We start from the raw sequence: 19,128 nt of genomic DNA, 5'->3' as shown, positions 1-19,128 counted from the left end.
TAGCAGGGGATGGGGTTGTGCATTGCTAGAGCAAGAAGTACAATGACAGCCACCTTTCAATAAAGTGCTGTTTTTTTAACCGCCCCCCCACCCCCGCTTTTTTTTTTACTGTGGTAAAATATACATAACATAAAATTGACCATATAACCATTTTAAGTGTGCAATTCAAGGGCATTAAGTACATTTGCGATGTATAACTATCACCACTATTTCCAGAACTTTCTCATCTTTTCAATAGACTCTTAACCATTTTTAAATGTACAATTCAGTAGTGTTCCGTACATTCATATTGTTTTGCAACCATCTCCAGAACTCTTTTTCATCTTGCAAAACTGAAAATCTGTACCCATTGAACAATAATTCCCCATTCCTCCCTGCCAAGGCCCTGGCAACCACCACTCTACTTTCTGTCTCTGTGAATTTGACTATTCTAGGTACCTCATGTAAGGTGCAGTGGAATTGTACAGTATTTGTCCTTTGGTGTCTGGCTTATTTCACTTAGCATGTTTTCAAGGTTCATCCATGTTGTAGCATATATCAGAATTGCATTCCCTTTTAAGGCTGCATAATATCCCATCGTATGTATATATCATATTTTGTTTTTCCATTCATCTGTTCATCTGTTGATGGACACTTGGGTCATTTCCATCCTTCAACTCTGTTTCACGACACCAATTGGACATCAGACTGAGGTGGGGGGTGGGGGAGGGGATGGGGGTATGCCTACACAATGAGTGCGTTGCGCACTGTTTGGGGAGTGGTAACACTTGAAGGTGCTGACTCGGGAAAGGGGGGGGTGGGGAAAAAATATGAAACTATTGTTTTTAACTTGCACTGTTCACCTAATAATTTATCATGAATATTTCCCATATTATTTCATATCATTGTACAAGAAATAATGTATACATTATGAGGACATACTGTATCTAAAAAAAAAAAAATAAAAAAATAAAGTGCTTAGACAAAAAAAACAAAAAACAAAAAAACAAAAACTCTGTTTCAAATAATTCTGACGGGGTGACTGACATGCAAAATGTCAGATAAATACCCGTGACTGCTCTTCCCCATCTGCCCCACCCCAGCCAAGCCCCTTTCATCCAAGTTTAGGGCATTGTATTAAAAAGTGGCATTTTCAATACAGTGAGGCGACCAGATTCCTAAACAAAGAAGGTAGAATTGATCTGAAAATTACTTTTCTAAAGACTATCCATAAAATTTTGGTCACAAGTGTAAATGTGGCATTCATGTACTGTACGCTCTGGGGAAATGGGGCTGATGATTCCTGGAGTCTCCTAGAAATATGAAACATGAGGTGTGGACAGGGAGGTAGAGCAGGGCAATGGGGAGGGAAAAGTATTCTTAGAATTTGCCTGCTTCTCCACCCCATGTTTGTTCAGATCTCAAAATGCAGAAAACAGGGCGGGCGCGGTGGCTCACGCCTGTAATCCTAGCACTCTGGGAGGCTGAGGTGGGTGGATCGTTTGAGCTCAGGAGTTCGAGACCAGCCTGAGCAAGAGAGAGATCCGTCTCTACTAAAAATAGAAAGAAATTATATGGACAACGAAAAATATGTATAGAAAAAATTAGCCGGGCATGGTGGCTCATGCCTCTAGTCCCAGCTACTCGGGAGGCTGAGGCAGTAGGATCGCTTGAGCCCAGGAGTTTGAGGTTGCTGTGAGCTAGGCTGACACCATGGCACTCTAGCCGGGGCAACAGAGTGAGACTCTGTCTCAAAAAAAAAAAAAAGCAGAAAACATAATCCTTTACAAGTAAACATAGTTGTACCAATTTTTTAAAGTTTCTTTTTCAGCTTTATTGAAGTATAATTGATGTATCTAATTTTGATATTCATAAATTGTCGCAGTTACTTTGGAGCTCTAACTGTGAAATGCATGTTTTATTCTTTTAAAAACGTTCACATTCCCAACTGTATTTAATCCCCTAAACATTTTTTCCTTGATCCAATATTTTACTTTTAAAATTTTAAATTCTAGTATAATGTACTGTTGAAAGTGCACAAATCAGAAGCGTACCTCTCAAGGAATTTCCTCAAAGCAAGCACACCTTTGTACCACCCCCCAGATCCGGAATAGACCATTATCGGTCCCCCCGACCCCACCCCGCCACAAACCTCCCTCATACTCTTTTCCAGCCTTTACTGTCCCTCTTTACCACTGTCCTGACTTCTCTCATCACCAATTAGCTTTAAAGCTCAAAATTGGTTTTGAGCTTTATAGAAACAGAATCATGTAATATGTCTGGTTTCTTTCTCTCAATATTATGTTTGTGAGATTCACCCATGTTGCTTTGTGTAGCAGCTGTTGGTTCGTGTTCATTGAACATGAAATGGAACATAAGCTATTCCATTGTTCAAGTCGCAGAACGTGTTTCTCTCTAGTGTTATTGTTCTTTTGCACAGGAAGCTGATCAGGTTCAATTGGGAGAGTTGTGCAGTCAGCACACAGCAGAACGGGACAGGCATTAGAATTACAGAATCCTTGAGTTGGAAAGGACTTTCAGAGACATCTCGGTATTTCCCCCCATCCCCTGTCCAGTTTTGGTACAGTGAGTCCTCCTAAAATGCTGCTCTGGTCATATCACTTCCCATTCCCTGTTGAAAGGCGTCTGAATTCTCATCAGTCTTCCATAATCCTGCCCCACTGCGCCTCCTGAAGACTCCGGAGCCCCTCCGAGCCCTTGCAGCCTCCCTTGGCGGCGCTTCCCTGGAGCTGTCCTGGGCCTGGCCTGCCACCTGGTGGCAGCTCCAGGGATCGGGCTGAAACGTCCCTTTTCTCATCAGGAGGCTGTGCCTTGTGCTCCCTTTTTCTTCACCCTTTTGCTCTGTCAGGCCAGGCCTTCAATCTCTTTCATACATGAGTTATCTTCTTTTTTTTTTTTTTTTTTTTTTTTTGAGACAGAGTCTCACTCTGTTGCCCAGGCTAGAGTGAGTGCCGTGGCGTCAGCCTAGCTCACAGCAACCTCAGACTCCTGAGCTCAAGGGATCCTCCTGCCTCAGCCTCCCGAGTAGCTGGGACTACAGGCATGCACCACCATGCCCGGCTAATTTTTTCTATATATATTTTTAGCTGTCCATATAATTTCTTTCTATTTTTAGTAGAGATGGGGTCTCGCTCTTGCTCAGGCTGGTCTCGAACTCCTGAGCTCAAACGATCCGCCCACCTCGGCCTCCCAGAGTGCTAGGATTACAGGCGTGAGCCACCGCGCCCGGCCATGAGTTATCTTCTTTAATCTCATTCTCTTCTCCTCTCTCCTGTCTTGCTATCTTAAGAAAACAACTCGTCTTTTTCTCTTCTGTTTGATGAGGGAACTTTAAAAAAACAAAAAGAAAAAACAGAAGACATCCTAAAAAGCCACTGCCCATCCATCTCTAAAGCTCTAAGTGTTCAAAGAGATCTATCAACTAGAAACCCTTCTCATATTAAAGTTTTTTTTCCTCAAAACCAGTTTTCAGTACATTTTTAAAGTATTTTTTCTGCTTTATTAGTGACTTACGTTGCAGTAGTATTGTTTTTCCATATGGAATGTACAATATTTCAGTCCCTAATGGTTACTCTTACTTTTTTTCCTTCTATGAAAAAGATGTGTTGTTATATAAATGGGAAACACACTAAGTGCTATTTTAGGGAGGAACAAAAGGAGATTTATGGCAAATGGGACTTTTGGTTTTTTTCTGTTATTTTGTATTTCTCTAAGTTTTCTAAAAAGAGTGTGTTTTTAACATAAATAGGAACTATTGTAAGTGTTACATCAGAGAGCAAAAAGGAGCTTTATGCTAAATAGGACAATCAGATAGCTTGTTAAACTAGGAGGTAGGCGAGACACTGTTGGAAGTACACTCTTGCTTAGTATCAGATCTTGGCTTATAATTAAGTTTGATGGCTCCGTAAGGAGTCTGTGGTTCCAGGAGGGGCTTCCCATGGCTCCAGGAGACATATTTGTCTTGAGTGTGTCATTTGTTCTTGGCTTTACATGGTGAACCTCATCTTCTTGAGCAGAAGTGGGAATTTGGGCAGAATGTGGCCTGGAGAGCGAGTCACATTGTCCAGCAGTTTGTTGAGCTCCTCTTAGCTGCGAATGCCCCGTTAACAGCGGAGAAAGAGGGTAAGAATTTTCTTGGGGTCCCAAGACATGTTATCTACCAGCTCAAGAATATCTGCCGGCAGTTAAAACAGCGCAGTGTTGAGGTAAAGGGATCAGCAAGGCTTGGCCTAAGCTTCTGTTTAGACTGGAATACTGCAGTGGCTTCCCAATGGAAAGAGTGAAGATTAAACTCCTAAAAAGGCTTACGTAGGCCAGCCTGGGAATCTGTTTGCTTGTAATTTTTTTTTCTGAGAATGCATTCAGTCATTTATTCAGCAAACATTTATTAAGTGTGTAGTTATGTGCAAGGCACTGTTTTAGATATAAGCGTAAGCATAAGCATATCTTCCAGGTGCTTACAGCCTAGGAGAGAGAAAACGTATGCAAATAACTATCATATAGAATGATTATAGTTTAGCAATAGAGTAATAAATGCAAAAAAAGGGAGGCTCACATATTGTGCCAAAAGGAAATGCCTCAGAATGGCAAAAAAGGCTTTAAAATGTTTATATTGCCTCTACTTGAATGCTTAAGAGAATCAAATATACAAAAACTTTCAAGCAAAAAGATATTCCATCTTATTATAATTACTTTTATGCCTAGACCTAAATATATTTTAAGAAAATACAAAGTGTTACTATAGTAATGATCTGATTATATAAAATAGATTAAATATCACCACAATATTTCCTCACTGGTCTATGTCATATTAAAGTTTTTCTTTTAAAAAAGGAAACATAGTAACATACAAAGGACTTTTCACTGTAATATAGTAAAATGGAATTTTATACTTACTGAATGAGCAACCAAATACTGATGTGATGTTGTGTTTTCTGCTCTTTTCCTCTTATACTCAGGAAAAACTGATAGATTCACTTAGTAAAAAAATTAATCAAGTGTACAAAGTCTGCATTGGAGATGCTGAGGTCGGCAGCCTCAGTGCAGTTCAAAAGCTGGTAAAAGTAGAGTCTCGCCTGGTGGAACTGAGTGATCTCATTGAAGGCATTCCCAAAGAAAGCGTGGAGGCAATTGAGAGGATGAAACAGAAAGAACGGCGGCAAAAGTATGTCTTATGATATAAATATAGCGAATTACTTAATGAGTAGCCATTTTTGTATGGATTCCACAAATTTTTAGCAAGTCTTTCTTACATGGCGAGGACTGCCATATAGGGATGCAGTGGGGAGGAACCAAACCCAGACCTGCTCTCTTCCTAGAGCTATTTAGTGCGGGAGACACATTCTTCAAATATTCTTATTAAATAAATGTCATTACCAATGGTAATGAGCACTGTGAAGGAAGGAACTGGGTGAACAGAGTTCACAAGGGGCAAGTGACCTAGCTTGGGATGGGCGAGAGGGTGCTTTTAGCCTGGAAAAGCAAATCTTCAGGGTGAACACACAAGCTACATGCAAATTTTTGAAGAGCTATCATGTGGAAAGAGAATAATACCTGTGGTGAACGACCCAAGGCATAGAATTAGGAGCCCTACATTGGAAAACTAGAGGGAGACTCAATCTATGAAGGAATTGTTTGAAAGTCAAAGCCACACAACACGGTTTTCCTCAGTGCATAACTGCCAACACTTACACAGCATTTGCAAATTAATTTATTTATTTCTCAAAATACCCTCGCAAGGATTATCATCCTGGAACTCCCCCGCCCCCCATATCCTTGCATAGCTTGGGGCCTTTCAGACTAGATCAAGCACAAGTTCAGGGTGTCACTGCCATAAGCTGGGGCCTTTCAGAATGCACTGATTTACAAATTTCCACACCGAGTTAAATGAGGATTATGCACACACAGCTGTCCCTCTGCAGAGGATTGGTTCCAGGACCCCCGAGGACACCAAAATCTTCAGATACTCAAGTCTTTTATATAAAATGGCACATTTGCATATAACCTACCCTGTATACTTTAAATCATCTCTAGATTACTTAATACCATGTAGATTAGCTAAATAGCTACTGTTCTGTATTTTTAAAATTTGTATTATTTTTTATTGTTTTTTTTTTTCCCCAAATATTTTCAACCTGCACTTGTTTGAATCCCCACATGTGCAACGGTGGGTACAGACGGCCAATTGTACTAGTCTGAGACAATGTTTATGAATATAACATGACCCCTAGCATAACGTGGCACATAGGAAATGTTTACAAGTGGGATAATGTTTATGCAATAGCAAACATCTCGGGAGGCAGACTAGTACTATGGCTACCAGCACGGGCGTGAAACTATGCCCGAGTGGGTTCGATTCAGGTCCAACTATTTATGACTTTGTGACGTTAGGCAGGCAGCACAACCTCTCTAGTCTGTTTGTTTATCTGTAAAATGGCAGTAATTAGGGTACCTCTGGGGTTGCTGTTTGGATTAAATTAATCCATGTAAAAGCATTAAAGCATGCCTGGCACATAGTACACAAATATTAGCCATTAGTATTAGATATTTTGTTATTGCTTAACTACATAACTAGTACATGGGGGACATTGTTTCCTCCATATAAAAATGAACTCCAGAATATATGTTTAGGTGATCCTGATGCAATATTGAACATAAAGCAAACTTTTAATAAAAAAATTCTAGGCCAGAAGCAGTGGCTCACACCTGTAATCCCAGTACTCTGGGAGGCCAAGACAGATTGCTTGAGCCCAGGAGTCGGGAGACCAGCCTGAGCAACCTAGCAAGATCCCGTCTCTATTAAAAATAATAATAATTTAAAAAAAGCCGGGCACAGTAGTACATACCTGAAGTCCCAGCTACTCAGGAGGCTGAGGCAGGAGGATCTCTTGAGCTTAGGAGTTTGAGGCTGCCGTGAGATATGATTGTGCCACTATTCCCTAGCTTGGGTGACAGAGCAAGACTCTCTAAAAAAAATTCTAAAGGAGATTACTGCTCCCATAAAATGACCTCAGTATGACTGATTAGACTAACACTTGCATTTTTTATAGTAGCAAACATATTCTCATCAGAGTATAATGGCAACTTATTTTCAGCAGTGATACACAAATCTAATTCCAATTATATCCATTCTTATTAAAAAGAGAATTTTAGTTGATTTTCCCCATGGTTTGGAGGCACCTAACATGGCATCTAATTTTGCATAAAAAATGCTCAGTAAATATTATTTCCATCCCCTAGTATATAACCTGAGACTTAGGATATAATTAAATAGGCCCGTAAAATAGCTATCACTTACTGAGTACCTAGTCCTCACCATCTTCTACTAGATAGGCTGCATAGGTTATCTCATTTAATTTTTCCCTCATAAAGGAAAGAGAAAATAAGACAAATAGCATTTCTTGCTCTTAAAGACACTGTTCAAAAAGATTAACTGGAAAATACACTTTTGTGGTAATTCATTGAGCTATATATTTGTGATTTGTGTACTTTTCTGTATGTATTCCACACTTCAATTAAAAGGCCTAAAAAAGGGGGAAAACAGTTGAAAGTTAAATATCTGTTATACAAACTATAAAGTGCTGAAATATAATTGTAGTGATGACAGTGCTGGTTTCATTTTAGACCAAGATCTGGGTAAATTTTATTTCTTCCAAAATGGTGAAATGAAATTTCTTTCCATTTCAAAACTTTGTTGTTGAGATTTACCTGACTATTCAAAAGCCATTGTTATGGATGAAGTGTCATTTTCACTTAACTGTAAAGGTCTTATATTTAGATAGTTCATTATCAAACAGTAATGATGAGACTTATAAGACTTATAAGAATGTTTCTTCCCTCTTGTGACAGGTTGCGTGATGAGAAAATGAGAGAAAAACAAAGACACCAGGAGGAAAGGCTAAAAGCTGCTCTGGAAAGGGCAGTAGCACAGCCAAAGAAAAAGGTCTGTGTTTTGCTATTAATATCAATAGATCCAGACACATCGGTATGTGAGTGTCTCTGTGGTGCAAAACAAAGTACCTTATTTGTCTGACGTATCCAGGTTAAACTTCAGTAAAATAATCTTTCTCACTCACAGCTTCAATTGGTCTCTCTCTGGTTCCTTGTTACTGTCAGAATAATTCAAATTACTGAGCCTAAAGTTCTCAATTAGACCCATTTTTCGGCAAAAGAAGCCTCTTTCCTCTCCCCTTTTTCTTTAGCCCTAGGTTCATAAAACCAGAGAATTTTTAAAAAGTTTTTTTGAATAGGCTATACAAGCATATGGTTCAAAGTTAAAAAGACACAAAATACTCAGGGAAGTCCATCTTCTTCAGTTCCCCTCCCTGGAGGCAACCACTGTTAACAGTTTCATCTGCATCCTCCTGGAAATATTCTATGTATTTGTATATTCTTCTTTACAAATAGTAGCTATGAAGCTTGCTTCTTTAAATCAATGGTTTAGAGATAGTGAACCCAGAGAATTACATGAACCTGGAAAGGCCTTCTAATTCTCACATTGTAAAGGTAATGAGATTGATAGTTGTTAAAATGATTTGCCCAGAGTTACTTCTGATTTAGCAGCAGAATCAGGACCAGAAGCCAGGGTTCTTTATATTGCAAGATTACCTGTCCAATCAGAAGTTTGGGCCTAGGCAGTCACTGAGTGCATGTGGCCATTACTTCCACACAGGATAAAGGAGGACCTTTAGTTTCTATGTGCCACGCTCCCTCTTCTGGGGTAGGGTCTGAAATATATTCCAGGAAGACAACCTCATGGTTACCTGCAAAGCTCATGTGGACATTGATTCTTACCATAATAATAGCTGACACATAGTAAGTGCTTACTGTGTGCCTTACAACCAGCCTCTTGAAGAACTTGAAAAAACTTCTGAAGTATAACTGTTAATATGTACCATGTCAAAAAGGGATTACTTTAAGATATTTTATTTAAATAAGTACTTTATCTTAAAAGGAATCTGTATTTATCTGGTTCAATTCAGTTCTGCCTTTGAAGACTTTCCTCACCTATCCTCTCCTCCCAAGAGAGAATTAACCATCATCAACCCACCAAACTGAAATTATTTTTTAGTATATTCATCTTTTCTTGTAGGCCATAAGTTTTATGACCTTTGTATCCCCAATGCCTGGCTTATTTATCAGTGGATACTGAATAAATGCTTATTGAACTAACAGACCAAAAATAAGCATGAAAACTAAAACTGGAAAAAAAATGGCTATCTGGTAAGTCAACAATATACAAAGACCTCTGATGTTTACTCAGTTAAGACACTTCACCATTGGCAATTTTCACAGACAGTATTAAAAAGGTTACCAAAGATCTTTGAGGGTTAAAAATTCTGACATTAGGGGCGAGGTGGCTCATGCCTGCAATCCTAGCACTCTGGGAGGCTGAAGTGGGAGGATCGCTTGAGCTCAGGAGTTTGAGACCAGCCTGAGCAAGAGTGAGACCCCCATCTCTACTAAAAATAGAAAAATTAGCTGGGTGTGGTGGCACACGCCTATAGTCCCAGCCACCTGGGAGGCTGAGGCAGAAAGATCTCTTGAGTCCAGGAGTTTAGGTTGCTGTGAGCTAGGCTGACAGAGCAAGACTAAATTCTGACATTAGAAAAGGAATTCAGGTATTCCAGTTCCTCAAGGATACATCTGTTGTTAGGATGATAGGGAAGAGTGCTATTGTTATTTAGGTTCTCTAAGGCCAGGAATGTTAAGAATTCTGCAATGCAAAGGCACAGTCTCACTACCTAAAATGTCAATATTGTCCCTTTCAAGAAGCGTGATGTCCTATCAAATCTCATGTCTAATAGAATATGTAGTTTCCTCATCTATACATTTAATTTTTACAAAAATTCAGCTATAAAAGCAAACAAAAACAAAGGGGGTAGGAAATCCCAAAACAAAAAGGGGGAAAAAAAATGAGCAGTGATATTTGAGTATGTATGCCCCAGAAAGAATGAATAGGTGTGAACTAGGGATTTCTCTAAATCCTTCCTGGTGGGAACACCTCCAAGAGCCAACAGTAATACTGGGGTTAAGAAGACAGTACAGTTTTCCGACATTTTCATTTAACAAGATTTCTCAAAGCAACTAGCTATGGTACTTACTGAGAAATGAAATGATGGCCTCCAACATGGTGCTGTTCTAGGCTGACCACATTTGAACCATATGATATTTGATGACCTTACCTAAATCTCCCCACTTCGCCGTAAAACCTAACTGCTTTCTTCTGCTTACTATGGGTGCACAAATTTGCCTAGCATGTTAGACACCCATTAGGTTATCAATCCCTTTTAATTGTGATTACTTAGTATTTTAAACCATATTACTCCTTGTAAAAATCAAGTTAATAATGGTATTCCACCTACTTCAATAGAAAATGGTTATGCTCAAGAATATTAAGTATTTTGTTTTTCTTTTGTTTCAGTTGGGAAGACGACTTGTCTATCGTTCAAAACCTCCATCTGGTAGCAAACAAAGAATACTTTTAGTCAGTGATACAAGAACAAAAACACAAGAGGAAGAATATTTTTTTACTTGAAAAGCAGCAGTAAGACATTTCATTGCCAGAATGTTTTAGGTATATTTTGTCGATTTTGGCTTTCAGTAATGGCAACATTCTGCCCCATATACTGGCCTAATCAATTTGAGGAAGACAGGCCCTGATTCTAAAGTGCTACAGGATTATTTTCTATTGCTGAAGCCTTTCAGTATTCATATCGTAAAGTATTATTCTATATAGCTAAACATTTATATCTACACTTTGAGTTGTCCCAGTTGGGGATACAAATCCAAAGAGAGTTTATTGATAAAACTATATGATAAATGACCATTGAAGTATAATAATGGCCATTTTCTGACAACATGAAAATTTAAATGATATATTTTTTCAACCCTTCTATAGGGAAGTTCACAGCATTTGGTTATCACTATGGAATATACATTTTAACAATGTACAACTCTAAAATATTCAAGGGGTTTAAAACTTAAGTGAAAACCACTAGATTATGGTCTAGAACATACCTTTGAGACTGGTTTTTATTTCACATTAAGTTCTCTTCAGAAAATTTTGAACAAACTGTATGTATGTCTTTAGCCTAAATGTTAGTGCACAATTTCTGTTGTACCCTATCTCCACAATCATTTTAATTTATAGATGATGTATCAATTTTAGCTATTATATGTACATTTAGCTTATATCGATACAGAATATATTAATACTAAGAAAATATTTAACTTTACATGTGTAAAGAGTGGCTCAAAAATAACTGTAAAAGTTGCTTTTAAAAGGTCTCAGTTAATATATAAGAAAAGGTCCGAAATCCACCTTCATGAAAGTTTCTAAAGCATGTAATTATCCCTTACAGAAAAAAAGCAGTATTGGGCTTACAAAAGAAAGCCAACTTAAGTGAAGTTGGGTGGCTTTTAATAAATAATTCTGTGAATAATCTCAGTTGCTTCAACATTTGAGCTTTGAACATAATATTTGAATATGAACAGTTCACAAGTCAAGTTGAAAAACAAACAAATCTTTATTGTCTAGAAATATATATAAAAAAAAAAAACACCCAGAAAAGATGCTATTCTCTCATTTCCCCATCTTCTTCCTCTTCTTCAACACCTCTGATATAAAGGACATTATTACACCTGTAAACAGAAAAACAGTCCATTTTGTTGTTCCAACCAGCAAGTATGTGTGATCTGAATTACTATTACTAGATTTTTTTCCATAATGAAAGTACTGAATGCTGAATTTACAACATATCATTCTTTCTCTTTTTAAAGAGTTGCACATGGCACTTATTTTTCACCATATGAAATGACATCTTTATGACTTTCCAAAGGAAAAAATTACTAGAATTTGGAGGTTTGAAGCTAATATAGAAAATAGGTATAACAGAAATCCTTAACAGCAGCCAGTCTCAACTAAAATTTAAAACTAAGCTCCTGCAATTAAAGCCACTTGAAAAAGGTTACAGCTAAGAGCCACAAAATGTATTATCAACACCAGAAAAATCTTAAGGCTGAACAGCTCCAAAATATTTAAACCTCACCTTTGACAAGTTTAATAATTCCAAAGACTTCTAAAATCTAGTTGTAAAGTACTATGTTAAATTAATAGTGATTTTTTAAAAAAAGTGATTCCAAAATTGTACTAATTTGTTTAAACAGCTATTTCTAATGCTGTAATTCCTTAAATATACTACTGCTGTTTGTTACCTTATTAAAACTTCACCCAGATGTCCAGACAATGCACCATCTATGTATTCTTCTGTATTTGCAAGCTTTCAATAAAAAGAAATATATTAGTATAATATCACACAGGAGGAAAATAGTACAACATACCTAACATTGGTGAGAGGACTTATTAACTGAGACCTTTTCTATACCAGTAACTCAAATTCATCTGTAAGTAATAATTAGATTAGCTTTCTATTACTATTGTAGTACTTTGTGGTTTCACATAAATATTCAGTAAAATTAACATTCAAGGATGTTGAACTAATATATAATAAAGCTTGTTTCAACCTAAGTTTCTAAATCTCCCAGATTATGTAATATTTCTTTCTATTTGATATCAGGACAGTGTGTGGAGGAAGGCAGTCTCCAATTTACAACTAAGTTGTGATTATAAAGTTTTCTGAAAACTCAGTTCTAAAGAACCAGACGTTAACTTTTCTCAGAATAACAACATGATATATCATACTGAGGTATCCAAATGGGTGTACAAAAGCTATGGCTAAGGCCGGGCGCGGTGGCTCACGCCTGTAATCCTAGCACTCTGGGAGGCAGAGGCGGGTGTATCGCTCAAGGTCAGGAGTTCGAGACCAGCCTGAGCGAGACCCCGTCTCTACTAAAAATAGAAAGACATTATATGGACAACTAAAAATATATATAGAAAAAATTAGCCGGGCATGGTGGCGCATGCCTGTAGTCCCAGCTACTCGGGAGGCTGAGGCAGGAGGATCGCTTAAGCCCAGGAGTTTGAGGTTGCTGTGAGCTAGGCTGACGCCACGGCACTCACTCTAGCCAGGGCAACAAAGCAACACTCTGTCAAAAAAAAAAAAAAAAAAAGCTATGGCTAAAATACAAAATACTTTTATATTAGTCAACCAAAGCAAAAAATTAAATATGAATTTTTTTAAAAATTTATATACTAGTAAATAGGAAAAAACAAGTTCTTAAGAGGAGGTTAAACAGTTAATTGGGACCTTTGTAGTTATTTCAGGGAACTCTATTATTTCTAACCTTACATCAAACATCAAATGTTTGTTTCCTTCTACATATAGGTAATAACTTTACATGTGATTTTTAAAAATCACAATCATTGCCATCTGGGACTCACAAAAGGAATAAAGGAATGAAGAGGAGAGAAGGGAGAGAGGGAGGTTTCTGTCATAACTAGGCAAGTGGAAAAGGGAAAGAAAAACAGGGCTTAAGGAGGATGTGACATAAGGTATTTAAAACATGTTAATGAATACTACTATAGAATATTATTCCTTCTACAGAATAGAAAAGTAATCTCTATTATGCAGAGGATATGGTTTTTGTCTAAAACATATGTGGTTGTTCAGACAATTAGTTTGCATATAACAGCTAACAGAAATAATTATTAGGCCAGGTGCAGTGGCTCATGCCTGTAATCGCAGCACTTTGGTAGGCTGAGGCAGAAGTTTGAGCCAGCAGTTCGAGACCAGCCTGGGCACCACAGCGAGACCCTCTCTCTACATAAAATAGAAAAATTAGCCAGGTGTGGTGGCACACACCTGTAGTCCCAGCTACTCTAGAGGCTGAGGCAGGAGGATTGCTTGAGCCCAGGAGTTAGGGAGGTTATAGTGAGCTATGATCCTATCACTGCACCTCAGACTGGGCAACAGAATGAGACCCTCTCTCAAAAAAAAAAAAAAAAAAAAAAAGAGAGAGAGAGAGAGAAATAATGTATTAAGAGCAACTAATTTTTAAAAAGTAATTATTTGTGGCATGTTCACCAACACTTAACTGGTTTCTAATCATATAATAATGTTCCAAAGGCTTTCTATCATGTATTAAATCCAAAGTCCTCACCATCACTTAAAAGGCTCTCCATGGCTACCGTTCCAACCTAACTTCCCTTAATTCACTCTACTGTGGCCTTTTTGCTGCGCCTTTAACACACCAAGCATGCTTCTGCCACAGGGCCTTTGTACTTGCTATTCCCTAAAACCAGGATGCCCTTTCCACAGATACTTGAGTTGCTCACTAATTCTGGTCTCTGCTTAAATTCACTTCCTCAGAGAAGCTACCCTTATCTAATAGTGTACACACTGTCACTCTATTCCCTTTTTCTGCTTTCTTTTTCTTCATAGCATCTATCATATCTAATATCAAATTATATTACCATTTCCCACCACTAAAACATAAAACTCTTGAGGGCAGGGACTTTGTTTTGTTCATTGCTATATTCACAGTGCCAGATACATAACAGGTACTCAATAAGTATTTGATGAGTGAACAAACTCAAAATGTGGTTATTTACTCAAAGTGGTTGGTTACTCAGATATACATAATATTTTGTTTTGTAACTCTAGCAGGCTCACCAGCAAGCTACATCAATTCTAAAACCAAATATTAAGTGGTTATTGTTTATCCTTTTTTATGGCGATGTAGTTTCCATAGCATAAAATTCACTCTTTTAAAACGTACAATTCAGTGGTTTTTAGTATATTCCAAAGTTGTGCAACTGTCATCACTAAGTCAGAGCATTTTCATCACTTTTCAGATTTTTTTCATGGTCTTGGTAAATGAGTTCTGTTTGGGGACTTTTCTAGACCAAAACCCTGCTCTATAAGAATTTTAGGGACCTTAAGTGTCATCTGTTCAGGTGGTAAATACCTAAGGAAAATCTTTGCTCTCTCCTTACCCAAGTACTCCTGTTAGTACTCTGCATACAAGTATGAAGTCCTTGGATTCATGGTTGGATTTAGCCCCTGACAAAGTAACCTTTAAAAACCTGGCTGGAAACTACTAACACTAAACAATAAAAAACCAAACAACTCCATTTTAAAAATGGGCAAAAGACATGAATAAGCATTTCTCCAAAGAAGATAAAATTAAACACAAAATTACCATATGATCCATTAATTCCACTTCTGAGTATATACCCAAAAAAGCTTGAAAGCAGGGACTCAAACATATTCACAGTAGCATTATTTACAATGGCCAAAAGGTGGAAGCAACCCAGTGTCCATCAAGAGGTAAATAGATTCAAATACGGTATATCCACACAATGGAATATTCGTCATAAAAAGGAATCAAATTCTGACACATGCTACCACACAGATGAACCCTGAACACACTATGCTACGCAAAACAAACCAGACACAAAAGGATAAATATTTCACAATTCCACTTATATGAGGGTGCTATGAGTAGTCAAATTCAGACACAGACAGTATAACAGTGGTTACCAGGGCTGAGGGGAGGAGAGAATGGAAAGTTATTGTTTAGTGGGAAGAGAATTTCACTTTCAGATGACGAAAAAGTTCTGGAGATGGATACCAGTGATAGCTGCACAACAACGTGAATGTACTTAATGCCACGAATTATACACTTGAAAATGGTTGAAGTTGCAAATTTTTAATGTATATTTTACCACAATAAAAAAAATAACAAAAAATCTGGCTGAATCATTTAGAAAAAGTAGTTTGACATGTAGTCAGTTCATTTCCTTTGGCTGATCTGTCTTCCCACTGAAGAAATGCATTTATGGAATTACTTTGATGTTGTGCCTTTGGCATTCACTAAAAAACTTAAGAATTTCACTGGAAAGATTTCTTTCAGAGCTAAATGCTGGGAAGTTTTGTTTTCTCCAGCAAATTAGTGTTTCCCTTTGGTATTATGAATCAAATATCTGAGGTCTTACTTTAACCACTAGGAGTAAAATCTTGTTGAATTTTAGTTTTAGGCTCATGTCTTATACCTAGCATATCACAGTTATAACATCCTCCCTGATCTTGACTTTATTTTTCAATTTTGCTTTATGTTTGCCGATTTAATTATATGTATTTGTGACACTAAACCTTTAAGGGATAAAGTGAAGCAAAATAAACACAATGTTATGACCTTTGTAACTCTTTAGCTTACCTGCATGTTCATATAGCCATCTACGGATACCAGGTAGCCCTTGTACTCCATTCCCCACTTCAGTTTCACCATCACTGGCTTTCCTGTTAATCCATTGAGGAAAGGTTTGGGATTGAGGGGTAAACTCTGCACAAAGAACAAAAAAAGGATCCAATGGATTATTTTTCCTTAGCCTGGCTTCTACCACCCACTTTCCTCTACTAAATCACCCATCAATATTTTACAGTGTCCAAATTAAGCAAACTCTTGACTCCCCATCACTTTACTACCTATTTTCACTTTTGTTTATTAAAGAGCATTAGGGAAATTTAAATATCCAGTTTCACCTCTAACCCATTAAAACAAAATATTCATTATTCATTTAAGAAACACTGAATACCTATATCACCCACTGTTCCAAGTTCTAAAGAAACAAAGGTAAAGGTACCAAAAACAAACAAACAAAAAAATGCAATGACAGAGTCCCTGTCAAGAAGCTGGGGGTGGGGAGGGGGGACACATACAAATAGAGAATTGTATATTATAATGTAATAAGAGGAGATATGTTATGCATAAATGTACCAAACCAATCCGGGGGAAAAACGAAAGGTTGCCTGAAACAATACCTCAGTTTTAAAGAATGAGAGCTTACTTCCAGAGGGGAAAAAGGCTGTTCCAGACAACAGTGGCTACCCATGTAAAAGGAGGGAAGAGTGATGCAACAAGGTGACCTTAGGGACATACAAACAATTCAGTATTGTCAGTCAGAGTCCCAAATATGAAGCTACGAAAGGAAGCAGGGGGCAGGTCTCACTTGACAGTCTTTCACTTTAATTCTGTCACCTAGGAGTAGGTCTTACCTGACTTTGTGTCAACAGCACTGCCTCTTACTTAAAACAATCACTTAATGTTTGTTTATTCAGCAAACCAGTGTACCTCCAGTAAATTCAGACATCCCCCCCTCCATCTGCTCATCTGTCATCCCAAAGAAAAGAACCAAGAAACTTGGCTACTAAACCTCTCTAAGATAAGCATATTCAGAGTAATAACTTAAAGGACATGGGAACTACTGCAATAACCTAAGGGGTCTCCAGTTTTCACTCTCTCCAACTTACAATATTATCCATGCAACAACCATCTTTTTTTGTTTTTTTTTTTTTACAGTAAATCATGTCATTATCTCTGCTTAAAACGCTTCACTGGCTTCCAGTTGCACTTGGAGTAGAATCCACACCTCCCAATAGGGCCTAAGAGGTCCTGCCTGATGCCTGCTCCTCTGACCCTATCTCATAACCACTATTCTTGCAAGTCGCTGTAGCTTTCTGTCAATTCCTCCAATTGGTCAAGCTTTCTTTCCGGCCGAAGGCCTTATGCTCCTCTTCCCAGTGTTTGGTACATTCTTCCTCCTGCTTTCTGAGGGGCCATATTTCACGTCACTTAGCCTAGGGAAGACATATCCGACCAGGCCTCTCATGTACAAACGCGCGCTCCTACAGCATCCTGTCTGCTTTCTTCTTAGCACTTATCATCATTTGCAATTGCGTATTTGCTATTGTTTGGGCTTACTTCCAGAGAGGAAAAACGCTGTTCTAGGCAAGAGTGGCTACCTATGTAAAAAGAGGGAAGAGTGATGCAACAAGGTGCTCTTAGGGACACCGCCCATACCCGACAGAGTTATCCGAAGCATGGGAGCATCATCAGTGCTTTCATGGAATAAAAGCGGATTTTGGAGTCTAAGTGGGAAGTGAAAACTTCTTCAGCTTTACCTCGACCAACAATACCTCGGCCAGGATGCAAACGAAGAGATAGAAGGAGGAAGGGGCACTTCTGGGGAGGGAAGGGCATTGGAAGGAGCGCGCGCCTGAGAATTCGCAGAGAAGGAGATAGGTGCTGGTGAGCTGGTGTGCGGCGCCACACGCGGATCAATGGGAAACGCGCGAAGCCACCACCAGGCCCGGCGAGGATGGTCGCTCTCCCTCTCTCTTTCTCTCGCTCCCTCCCGCGCTCTCCAGCCATTCTATTTCTCCTTACCATCGCAACTACCGGCGACTGCTGCAGGCTACTCGCCACCGACCAAGCTGCAGCCTGTCCCTCGTGACTGCAGGAGCTACCGCAGGTCCCGAACCGCTGAGCTTAAAAGAAATGGCCGCCAAACAGCAGTATAACCTTTCACCTCCCACCACTGCTCTCCTGGCTTCTGTGATTGGACACAAAGAGGTGCGTGCTGATTGGGGGAGATGGCTGGACGGCGTTTCCCGGCAACCGGAGGCCGGGCGGGCGTTTGTTACTTGCCCGCGGCGCTCTGGCCTGTGGGAAACGTTCGGCGGCGCAGCTCAGCCTGGCTGTAGCAGCCAGGCTGTAAAGGCCGCGGGGCCGGGCTCGGGTGCTTCAAGGGGCGGCCTAGGAGAGGCCGTGTACCCTGTAGAGCCGACGTGACTTCACGTCAGCCTGACTGATGGGGGCTTGCTTTGTCCTTTTACACCGGCGAGAACAAGTTCGGGGCTCTAGAGTTTCTTCCTCATTCTTCCGCAGGTTCCGTGATTTGGGGGCGCTTCTGCCACGGCCCCCTTCTACCTGGGTGTTCTCTGTTAAGTAACGCCCATTTCAACCCTTTTTAAACCCTTGCTACTCCTTGGGAGGGACGAGACTAAACTGGGGGGGGGGGGGGGGGGGTGAAACGCACCGGAGAGAGGGACAGAATTTATTTCAGTGATCGGCTCCCTGTCGGTCTGTTTGTTTTGCATTGCCAGGAGATCCGGCGCGGTCTTTTTACGTGCATTTGTAATTAAGGACGTAAGGAGAATTTACGCTATCACGGATTAATTCTTCTGATGTAACGGTATTAATCAGAATCTCACTGGGGTTTTTCCCGTAATCTCAGTGTTTGGCTCACTTTGATTTGAAATGCTAAATGCAGTTCTTGGAGATACACACTTTGGGAAGTACTGCTTTCCCCACCCCACCCCCAGCCCTTAAGAGATGAATTTGGAATTGAGGATGAACTCTTGCGTATTGCGGCATGAGGGAGAA

General features: G+C 39.2%; 2 protein-coding genes across 2 annotated transcripts in view; one reads left to right on the top strand and one right to left on the bottom strand.

The window, feature by feature from the left end:
• Window positions 1-10,656, top strand: part of CCDC38 (coiled-coil domain containing 38) — a 42,710-nt gene extending 32,054 nt beyond the window's left edge. Inside the window, exons 14-16 of the mRNA XM_069491353.1 lie at window positions 4,959-5,164; window positions 7,849-7,942; window positions 10,424-10,656. Coding sequence (XP_069347454.1) covers window positions 4,959-5,164; window positions 7,849-7,942; window positions 10,424-10,537 — 414 coding nt within the window. The 3' untranslated portion in view covers window positions 10,538-10,656. The remainder of the gene's footprint in view (window positions 1-4,958; window positions 5,165-7,848; window positions 7,943-10,423) is intronic.
• Window positions 10,657-11,504: 848 nt separating this feature from the next.
• Window positions 11,505-18,255, bottom strand: SNRPF (small nuclear ribonucleoprotein polypeptide F). Its single transcript, XM_069490817.1, has 4 exons — window positions 18,130-18,255; window positions 16,120-16,245; window positions 12,217-12,281; window positions 11,505-11,643 (listed from the first exon to the last, which is right to left on the bottom strand). Exons 1-4 carry the CDS (start codon window positions 18,130-18,132, stop codon window positions 11,577-11,579), a joined length of 261 nt encoding a protein of 86 aa, XP_069346918.1. The 5' UTR covers window positions 18,133-18,255; the 3' UTR covers window positions 11,505-11,576.
• Between the last annotated feature and the right edge of the window lie 873 nt (window positions 18,256-19,128).

The sequence above is a fragment of the Eulemur rufifrons genome, chromosome 16 (genome assembly GCF_041146395.1).
Source record: "Eulemur rufifrons isolate Redbay chromosome 16, OSU_ERuf_1, whole genome shotgun sequence".
Classification (NCBI taxonomy): domain Eukaryota; kingdom Metazoa; phylum Chordata; class Mammalia; order Primates; family Lemuridae; genus Eulemur; species Eulemur rufifrons.
The sequence above is the reverse complement of the archived record's forward strand: the minus strand, read 5'-3'. Positions and strand labels throughout refer to the sequence as shown.

Bases quoted from the DNA above. Each gene is read 5' to 3' on its own strand.
- SNRPF (XM_069490817.1), bottom strand. The intron at 12,282-16,119 runs GTAAGCTAAAGA...TTTTATTGAAAG, and splicing joins ATGGCTATATGAACATGCAG to CTTGCAAATACAGAAGAATA. The intron at 11,644-12,216 runs GTAACAAACAGC...TTCTGTTTACAG, and splicing joins CTGGGTGAAGTTTTAATAAG to GTGTAATAATGTCCTTTATA.